The 10,549-nt window shown below is 48.8% G+C and overlaps 1 protein-coding gene across 1 annotated transcript in view; it reads right to left on the bottom strand.

Annotated features, from left to right (window-relative positions):
* Positions 1-1,178: 1,178 nt before the first annotated feature.
* The window catches only part of NOL6 (nucleolar protein 6), a 35,343-nt gene continuing 25,972 nt past the window's right edge, over positions 1,179-10,549 (bottom strand). Inside the window, exons 25-26 of the mRNA XM_049795062.1 lie at positions 7,522-7,623; positions 1,179-6,263 (exon numbers count right to left, since the gene is read on the bottom strand). Coding sequence (XP_049651019.1) covers positions 6,114-6,263; positions 7,522-7,623 — 252 coding nt within the window. The 3' untranslated portion in view covers positions 1,179-6,113. The remainder of the gene's footprint in view (positions 6,264-7,521; positions 7,624-10,549) is intronic.

The following is a 10,549-nucleotide window of genomic DNA, read 5'->3' as shown; positions in this document are numbered from 1 at the left end:
TAAGGCATAAGTGTTTCTGTGCCGGCCCACAGCCAATGCAAGCCCTTGGCACCTTCATTAGTGACTCCAAATGAAGCCCCGAGGAGCAGATCCCTCCTCTCTTGCTCTCTGGTGGGACAAGGCACTGAGTTTGCTGAACCTGGTCACCATACTCAGCAGGAAAGTGGAGTAATGGGGACATCCTTGATGCACCCTCGGTTCATTCTTCTGCAAAAGCCCACCACAGCATCACCAGCCACGCAGGACCTCCCCACCGTGCTCACAGCCAATGCCTAATTTCCTCCTAGTGGCTGCTTAGCTTTTAGCACTTGGGTCTGGTGCAAAGACTTCACAGTACCAAAGGCTGCATTTTTGCACCAGCTCAAATGGTTTGAGCAACTTGCAGTTTTGTCCGGCTCCCTCAACACAGCCTGGGGTGCTAGCAACCAGCATCACTCACTGCCAAACTGCCCTTCCTTTCCCAACCCCAGGCCCTTTCCAGACCACACTTCTCCCATTTTTCAATTCTCCCACCAACCTTTTGATTTTTCCTTCCCTGTTGTGCACCCTGCACTTGCTAAGTGCCACCCTCAGCCCTTGAGCAGCATCACTCTGCCTTCCCAGGGAGACCATGCGCATCAAAAGCTGCCGCCTTCCAGAGCCACTTTGCTATCAACATTTCCCAAAAGCTGCTGCTTTGGCCAGGAAAAAACACTTCACATCCAGAGCATTTTCCTGATAACAGAAACCCCAGCAAACAGGCCATCCCCCAGCCAAGCAGCACAGCCACTGTGGGAACAGCAAACTAGGGGAGGATATTCCCTTTCCGTGCCAAAAACCAGACAATCTCTCCTTCCCCAGCCAGCCATGGAAAATTAGCCTAAGGGTTTTCAAAAATGACCAATGACTGTGGGTGCCTGAGCAAAATGCTCCCTACAACTGCTTTAGTTTCCAGGAGGCATGTGCTTCTTTTGTTCAGGGGATCAGCCCGAAGTCCAACAGCCACAAAGACCACAAACCACTTCTGAAAAGATCTCAGCAGCCCTAATGAGCAAGGGCTGAACAATTCAGCAGCCAGTGTTGTGTCCTCAAGTCGGAGAGACTCAGGTTCACGGATTTCCTTTGTCAGAATTAAGGTGAAACAACACCAGAGGAGTTCAAAAAATAACCAACATTTATTCAACCAAGCTAACCTTGCCCAAGTACAAGTGAACTTATCAATATGAACTTTGCATCATGTCATTAAGCCGCTGTTTGAAAAGAGAAGGGAGGTGTAGAAAAACAAATGGAAAAAGGAACATGAAACTGTGTCAGAAGGAGACCCCTCCCGTTGAGTCATGAGGTTCACTTGCTTGCTGGACTCCTCAAAGAGGAGCCCAGGGGCAGCTGGATCCACTCCTTGTCCCAGACTTGGCCAACAGTTTATGTTTAAAAGGATGGGGTGTAAGGACTTGTGGAAGAGAGAGAGAGCAAGAAAGAGAGGAGAAAAGGGGTTCACCAGTCCTGGGTCCAGCATTGGTCCAGCCAGTCTAGAGATCCAGTTCTGGAGGGTGCATGCTGAGAACTCATCCTCCCTTCTTTTACAGTCCGTGGTCTCAACATGCGCAGTTCATGTTCCTGGTGTTCTCTGGAATCGCTCGGTGCGCTTGGGGAGTCATTGGGGAGTTATTGGGGAGTTGCCTCTCTCTCCCTGAAGGCGTGACCGCTTAAGACAGAAGCGCAGTCCCATCCTCCGTGGGGCCCCCTCCTCCAGGTACATATGTTGTGCTGCTTCTCCTGGTCACTTAAGATAAAGAATTGCAGCTTTGGAGAAGCATAGTCCCACCCTCCATGGGGCCCTCTTCTCCAGCCACATTTTCCTGTTCACACAACTCCAGCATTTTTACAGAAGCCATCTTCTCCACCAAAGTTTTTTAGTGAATGTTTGAGACATTGACTATTCATTCATCAGACCATCACAGGCAGGAAAATGCCACTGCACTCAACCTGCTCTGATCAACCCATCATCCCACCTGCGTTTCATCAACTTGTTTCCCCAGCTTCATGTCCTAAATCTTGTGACTGCCACTCAAAGCTATCAAGGACAGCTGGCAAGCAGGGGTCTGGTGGCAGAAGAAAGGCTCCATTCATCACCCCCTCTCCTAAGCCACACCAGCTGCCTCCCAACAACCCCTTTTTCAGAGAATGTCCTTGCAAAACATGAGCTGACCCTTTTAGGAGAAAGCTGCCCGAAAGGATGGCTCAGGAAAAGGCCAAAGAGGACACATCCACTTTTGGAAAGGTCTGCTAGATAGCAGATACCACTGAGCTCTGTCTTGGCTGACTCCATCCACCCGCTAAGAGCGTCAGCATCGCTCCAGCCCAGCCTTGCGTTTGGAAACACCTCCTTGTCTGTGCTCACCCCTCATGCATGGGAGACTTGCCATAAAGAGCTTCAAAGGTCTTCAATACCTCTACAAAATCAACGTGGTAGCAATGCCTACGCATCCGGAGCAGTGGCAACATGTCAAATCCCATTGCTATCACCTCAGCTCCGGCACTTCCCCTCCCTTTCCCCTTGTCCCACCTCTTGCAATATGATAAGGCATGGGTTCTCCAGGGCAGCTCTGTGTTTCTACAGCTCTTGTTTATAGATGGGACCACAGCTAAGCAAACACCTGCAAGCAAGCAAGTGCCCACTCACTACTCTGGAAGTGGAAACCCAGCACAGGCTGTCAAACAAGCGTGCTCTGAATAACCCAGGCCCTACCCCTGCTTTCACAATAGAAATTAATCACAGCACACCAACAAGAGCAGTAAATCGGTCAACAGGAGATAAATTTGCCACAGAGGCCTCACTTGTTCTCTCTTATGCACCTGACACATCCCTCTCCTTTGGGTCCTGACTTTCCAGACTACTTAAGAGGCACAGGGACCCTCTGCTCCTGAGGCAGAGGTGCTTTTAATTTTGCTTCAGATACTAACTGTTGCTCAAAAAGTCAGAGAGCAACAACACCCAGTCCCAAACAGCATCCCCAGGCTTTCCAGCTGAATTTCAATGTGGTTTTGTCCACCCACATTGGCCATAGGTGTCTGACTTTAGCAGATGATAAAACATGACCTAGAACATTTTCAGTGTTTGACCATACAAACAAGGGCTCCAGAATGGCTCAAAGGTGCCTTTAAGTATTTGGATACTGGGGGATTTGGGGCATTGAGGAGTTACTCTTTGTCTGAAAGAGGAGGCAGCAGCCCATGGATCAACCACAGCTTTGGCAATGTGAAGAGCATTGCAAGCACAGCTGGGATAATGGGTTACCTGGATAACTTGTGCTGACACAGATATATCCCCTCCAGGTGATGTAAGCTGAGTTAGCAGTGGTCAGTTTTGCCACTCTAAAGTGCATTTATTTCGAGGCCTTTGCTGAGACACCAGTATCCATCACCAAAACAGACCTTTACACCAGCAAACATCTGCAGCACAGGCCTGACCTAGGTTCACATCTGGCTGCTGAGCACAGCAGCGTTACCTTGTGAAACACTAGCAGGTTGGTACTTGTGCGAGGGCTTGGTTACGAGTGAGTTCATCTATCGTCAGTTAACTTGGCACGGTTATTCTTGCTGAAGGCTAGCCTGGACGCTTCCTGGCCCTTTGCTGCATGCTGCAAATGGAGATGTTTTACCCAAGGATGGAGGAGCAGAGAGGGAATCCAATATAGGGTAGCTAGAAGCTACACATAGTTTTATGTCTTTTTAAAGGCAAAAAGGAAAAGCGATAGCAAAGATACCTGACAGCGTAACAGGTGACAAAAACAGAGATGCTGCAGGGCTACCCCTACACAGTATACCCTTCACATAACCCACAAACTATCTCACTGCAGGAGCTGAGCTGGAGAGGAGAGAGGGGATTACGGCACTGCTCAGCTGCAAAAGCAGAGCCTGTCTCTTCATAAATACTCCCAGGCAGTAAATAAGCCAGCGACAGGCCACATCCCGTGACAGCCCCAGGGAAAGGGGAGCAGGACCTTCCCACCCACCTGGTGCAGCAGTGGGGCTGGAGGAGCTCTGCTCCTCTGCAAGCAAACATGGGCTCAGCCCCTGCCTCTGCCCTAGGTGAAAGCTGCAGATATATGCAGCGAGAAGAGTGCCCTGGCTCGAAAGTATTTACATCTGCAACACACAGCAAGGTAAAAAGAAAGAACAGGACGGGACATGGAGGGACCAGGCAGAGCTCTGGCACAAGCAACCAGTACAGCAACTCAAGTGTTGTCCAACAGTTGTCTTGGCAAATTTAACTGATCCGAGTGTCAAATGGCACGTTTGGAGTGAAGACAGATAGGCACAAAAAGCAGGAACAATCTGACTACTGAGGAAAATTACAGCCATCGCTGAAGGCAGACTGTGTGATTACAACATCTAGAGGATGATAAAACAGAACGAAGAGAAGCTTAAAAACTAATCCCTAATTAACTGCTTCTGAAACCTGTTGAAATCACTGCCTGCATCTTGTTTGCTAATGGACCTGTCAGCAGCTTCTTGGGCTGCGGGGGTCACGGTGGCAGCAGAAAGTAAGGCTTTGTTCTCAGGTTTTGTATCTGTTTTGCCCACTAAGTGCTTTTGATGCTTTCAGTTTAGGTGTACTCAAAAAGCTCTTGCAAGCCAAGGATGGGCAAAGGATTTTACCTACAGCCTCCCTCAGCCACTGGCACAGGGAAGAGAGAAAAGTGTTTCCTGTGATTTTAATATAGCAGATATATCCCAAACCCAGGGATGCTGCACACATGTATCTATTCCGTAGCATACAATGTGCCTCCAAACACTGGATCAATGGGCAACCACATAGACAGCATCAGCCCAGTGCCCCATCTCTGCTGCAGCACACTTTCAAATGCTTCAGAGGAAACATTTGAAAAACAAGTCGTGAATCTCCTCCACAAAGCCTGGGACCCACTTCCAACAGCTGGAGAGGCTGGTAGGTCTTGAAGCAACAGATTTAACATCCCATCTGAAATGTTCCTTAGCAAGCAACAACCATCTACAGTTATCAAACCACCTGAACATCCACTTGCCTTTCCAAGCTTGATCTATTTTTGGTTTCTGCAGTATCTGCTGTCACGAAGTCTGTTTTCTTTACTCCGCATGTGATTCACCCCATGCTTTGCTGTTGGAACATGTGTACTGCCTCCATCAGAAGAGAGAATGGGACTAGTACATTCACTACCTCTTATTTCTCTCTTTCCCCATCGGGAGTCCCAGTGATCATTTCACACAAGAGAAATAATCCAACACCCCCGCTCAGAGTAGGGTCACCTAAAGCAGGCTGCCCAGGACCATGTCCAGTTGGGTTGTGCATATCTCCAAGGATGCAGACTCCACCACCTGCCTGGGCAACCTATGCCAGTGTTCAACCACCATCACGGTAAAACATGTGTTTTAAGTAGAATTTCCTACATTTCAATTCACACCTCTCATCCCATCATTGGGCACCTCTGAGAAGAGTCTGGCTCCATCTTCTCTACTCTCCCATCAGGTATTTAAACACATTGGTAAGATCCTCCTCAGCCTTCTCTTCTCCAGGCTGAATAAGCCCAGCCCTTGCACCCTCCACTCGTATGAAAGGCTTCAACCCTTTTATTATCTTTGTTGCCCTTCACTGGACCCGCTCCAGTGTGTCCATGTCTCTCTTTTACTGGGGACCCCAACACTGGACACAGCATGCCAGATGTCAAACTGGGCTGAGTAGAGGGGAATAGTCTGGTCAGTTTTGAATGGCTCAGTGTTTCTTTGGTTTTGTTAACCACTAGAATAACAGCAGCTGCTATGAACTGCCTTCCCAATGCACACCTCAGCCAGAATTCTCAGGCCTTGACAATTTCATGTGAACATAGCTTTGTTCCTACAGTGAACAGGAACACCTTCAAAAACTTTATCCATCTGTTTTCTTAAAAATAAAAAGGCATTTGTATTCTTGAAAACAAGAACAGGTCCCACTGCTTTTCTGAACAAGGCATATAAAGATTAAATAGAGTAAAACACACAGTTCTGGGATTTAAAAAGCCAAAAGCTTTTCCTAGGACTGATTTATAAAAAGGAACGGTCCCCAGAGTGAACAAACTCTGCTTCAGGACAGGCCCCTCTGACACCTCTCAGTGGCCTCAGATAGTCCATTTCTCTGTACGAGCTTCCACGCTTTTGACCAGGCCTTCTCCCAAAACCTTGAAGTCCTCCAGAATTGCCTCCACATTGGGAACGCAGACCAGCTCGTTGTTCAGAGTTGTCACCATCCTTCCCTTCATGCTGGAGACCTGCAGGACACACACAAATGTTGCACAAATGGAAGCACCAGCTCAGAGCTGCTTTGCAACCTCTGCAGGCCACAAATAAGAGAAGTAAATTGCTCTCCTGCCTTGTCACATCTAACCCCTGCCACACCACTACACTCAATTTTCTAAGCTTCACTTCTCAGGACCATCAGTGCTCATTACTAGAGCTAACAAAGTACAAGAGTGGCCCTTCCAGCCCCTTTTAGGGTTTACCCTGGAGCCACAGTACAAATACCACAAGGGATGGAGAGAAGTAATGGCCAGGGGCACAGTGGAGATCGGAAGAGTGTGCAGGTGCATGGCAGAGCCTGTGTAAGCAGAGCAGATGGGGTATGCAAAAAGGACCACACTGTAATGCTAAGAGCTGCCTGGGCTGGGCTCTGCTCTGCTCTTTGGTGGGTGTCAAGACCACGAGTGGGACTCCAGAGGAGGAGGTTTTTTTCCACCAGAGGAAAAAAAAAAAACCCTCAAGTTTAATCAAGCCACACTCAGCTCAGATGCAAGCATCTCCTCCTCTCATTTCACTACTGTGAATAACTAGGTTTCACAACTGCAGCAAGACAGAATGGCCAATGGCCCCTGGCCATGAAGAGAGGGGAGATAAATCACCCAGAGACTGACAGCAGAAGAACCTGGTCTGCCAACTCTGAGCCGTGAGTCATGGGTTTCTTTGCGTCTTTCCTTCATAGAAAGCAGCATGAATCACTCCAGTGTGCCTCACACCTAGCTTAACCACCCTTTAGAGTTTGCAAACCCACATAGTGTAGCTGGAAAATATCTCCATATATCAGCAGGACTCAGGCACTATGAACCCAGGCTTGCCACACCAGCTTTTTGCAGGTTGGGTTTTTCTGGGCAAGACACCCAAAGCCACGAGAATGGGACAGCCTGCTGCATGCATCAAATGCCTTTGGCAAACAAGGCATTGCCCACCTTCCAGAAGGGGACCAAAGAAGAGCACCTGGGACAGAGAGCTCTGTTCTGACCCATGGCTATGGTGCTGGGGCTTGTCTAGGGACACATGTTCCCTTCTCAGCTCTGCTGATGACTGGGGGCACTGTAGCTGCAGCCTTGTCTTGGTTTCACCCTTTCTAAGAAGGGACAAAAGAAGAGCTACATTTCTCAAACAGCTTTGGGGCTAATGAGAGTTAGACAAAGCAATTACAATGCAGAAAAAAAAACCTTCCAGCTTTGAGGGCATAAAGGTAACATGAAGCTTCAAGTAGAGTCAAAAACTCACCTTAAAAGGCTGAGGCTGAAAGCTCAAAGGTTTCCACAAAACTGCAATCACTTCCCCACCATGCTTGTCGTAGAAGAACAAGGCGAGATCACTGAAGGCGTCCTGGGTAGAAAACAAACAGAGGCTGTGCCAGACACCCAAGCCAGAGCCCACGCCTGATCCAGTCTCCTTACACAGGAATACACAGTAGCTCCATACGAGCCAGGACCAAAACTGCAACTCTTCCAGAGGACTCCCAACAAGGAAAGCAACTGGCAGCCCATGGACAAGTCCTCAGTGCCTCCTGCTGCCTATTCCCCCCCAGCCTTGATGGATACAGTGCACTGCCTCCAAGTGTTGCATGTAGACCTCATTGCTGACTACCTCTTGCTGTCCCAGAGAGCAGAAACATGATCCACCACCTCCCACAGCCCTGCAAGAGCACCCAGAAATCAGCATCCAGCTTTAGAACACCAGACTCCTTAGGTGACAACCCACTGAGCGTTCCTCACCACGGCCCCCCATCAGCTGGATCTGGCACTACCAAGCCTTCCTATGCCAGTGACCAACAGCCATGTCCAAGATTTCACAGTGCATCAGGTGGCAAGAGGCAGGCCCTGCTCAGCAGGCTATCCCACCACAATATGTTTCACTACATGGCAGCAAAGACAAACCCCAGTCAAGGCCTTTCACTGGAGGCCAGCATCTCGAGCTCTGCAATCTGTACAACCAAGGTACCAAATATCCTTCATCCCCCAGGACAAACCCCACATGTGCTGTCACAGCACACAGTGTCCCAAAAGGAAATCTAACAGCAGAAATTTTAAGTTACACAAAGTCCTGTGAGGTGCAAAGAGATGGAATGCTCAATGGAGGCACTGCAGGAATCTGCCCTCCTTGCCCCTGTGTTTCAAGCAGCTGTGTCAATGAGCTCCTTTTGTGGTGCTGGGCAGCAGAGCTCAAAGAGTTCTTGCATAAAGAGATGACTAAAGCCTACAGTCTGATTTCCTGCCAGCCCACGCAAGCTGGATTCCCAGCGCTGCAAGGAGGCAGGGGATGAGCATTATAGCAGAAGTAAACAATGTTGAGTGCAAGCAACTGTTTCAAACCCAAATGTCTGGCCCTACAGCTCAGCACCCAACACACTGGTACCTGGAGATATGCATCCTGAGTGCAGCTGACCAAGACAGCCAAGAAGCTGCTCCCTGACACTTGTTCATCTTGGTGGAGATTAACATCACGCAATGGCACGTTTACTGGGATAAGCAAATAGCCCCCATCATTAGTACAGAAAAAGTTTCTGCACATGGCCTCACCAGCTTTGGAGCAACCTACTGCAAGAAATACAGATCCTCTGTTCCCCCTTCAGCCTTCTCCTCCATCCCCTTAGTTTCCCCAGCTGCAATACTGCTATGGTCTTACAAAGAGAGGTCTCTGCTGTCATCATTGTATCATGAGGTTTTCATGAGGATGTGCATGAAAAAAAAAATCAACACCAGAGGCAAGCTTGGAAGGGGTCTTGTATGGACATACCAGGATTCCAGTAGGAGAAAAAGGTGGATTGTGTTGGTAGTTCCAGTGATCCCAAAGGGTGGGGTGGCATTTTAAGAGTGAAGACCTGATAAGCAGGGAGCGGTGGTGTTGTCTGCAACCTTCAGAGCCAGATTTATGAGTTCAGACTTGAACTATCACAAACAGAGGGCAACACGATTAGGCCATCAAGCTGAGAAGATCCTCAGGCCTGCCAGCTCATCCCACTTTATGGGATCTTCACAGGAGCAAGGCTGGTCAAGGCATTATCTTGCCAAACTGGCTAGGAAAGCCACTGCCTAAAAATACATTGAGAAAGAGGCAACCGACCCTGGCATTTCTCTTCTGAGAGCAATGGGTTATGCTCAGAGCCCCATCAACAGGGAATACTCCTCCTTTTGCCAAAAGGCAAAGAGAAGGAGGGAGGGAAAGCTCAACAAAGGGCAAAAAAGCTCAGGGCACGCTGACCATCAACATGCACCTTTTGAACCAGAGGGGAGCAGAGCATGTGAGAACCTGAAAAAGCCCCACTACTCTACAGGGCGAGGTCTGAAGTGCCACATGATACTCCCTAGGAGAAAGGTATTTTTTACAGGCATGTCCTGCTGGACAGGAGCCAGAAGCATTTGCAGAAAAGGAGCCCTCCCAGGCTCAGCTCATTTCCCAATAAAACCACTGTTCGGCCTGATACCCAGCACCTTTTACCCAGACAGCAGGGAGCAGAGGGCAGATGTTAAAAGGATGGTATCTAGTTCAAAATGCCAGCAAAGGACAAGGTTCTGCACTTGCACTGCTCCCAACATCATCCACACGACTATGCTTCAGGCCAGCTTCACCAAGCAGTGGAGATGCACATTCAACTCTTAGGGAACTGCAGCATTAAAAGGGTCTGGTGTATTAGTCACCACACTTCTGTTTGTACAGACGCTTGGGGAGCAAAAGCATACAGAGTTCACCTCCCTTTCTACATCCCATTCTCCACGCCCAGTGCCACTGGGCTTGCCTGAGCCTGCAAACACCCTCAAAGGAAAGTTTAAGAGAAAAGGAAGAAAAGGCAGGCAGTATATTTGAACCCCTACTCCCTTCTCTAGCTGCTGTTATCTTTGGTTGCAATTCAACTTTAAAGGCCCAGGGAAAGCTCTCCCTGCTCAGGAGGATCCCTGCCATGAGCAAAACGTACAGCTGGTTCCCATCTCCCAGACACAGGGGACCTGCAAGCTTAGGGCTGCGATTCAGAGGAGCCTCATTGTCTGGGGAAGGGGTACATGGCGCCTGGAAGAAGATTAGCTCAAGCTGTGTAAGGAGCCACCTGGGTTGTAGGAATGAAAGGATGGAGAAAGGTGGTGAGTAAAACAATACCCTGATCTAAAACGGGATTACTGGATTAAGCAGCTCGCGCTGATTTTGCAATGAGGTAAGCAATTATTGCTAGTTAAGCAACCACACTGTTGTTGTTTAGGGGTGGGTTTTTTTTCATGTAACCATTTATCCACTCGTTTTTTCACTGCTCTTACCCGGA

This window comes from Accipiter gentilis, chromosome Z, assembly GCF_929443795.1.
Source record: "Accipiter gentilis chromosome Z, bAccGen1.1, whole genome shotgun sequence".
In the NCBI taxonomy this organism is placed as follows: domain Eukaryota; kingdom Metazoa; phylum Chordata; class Aves; order Accipitriformes; family Accipitridae; genus Astur; species Astur gentilis.
This window is presented reverse-complemented; position numbering and strand designations above follow the sequence as displayed.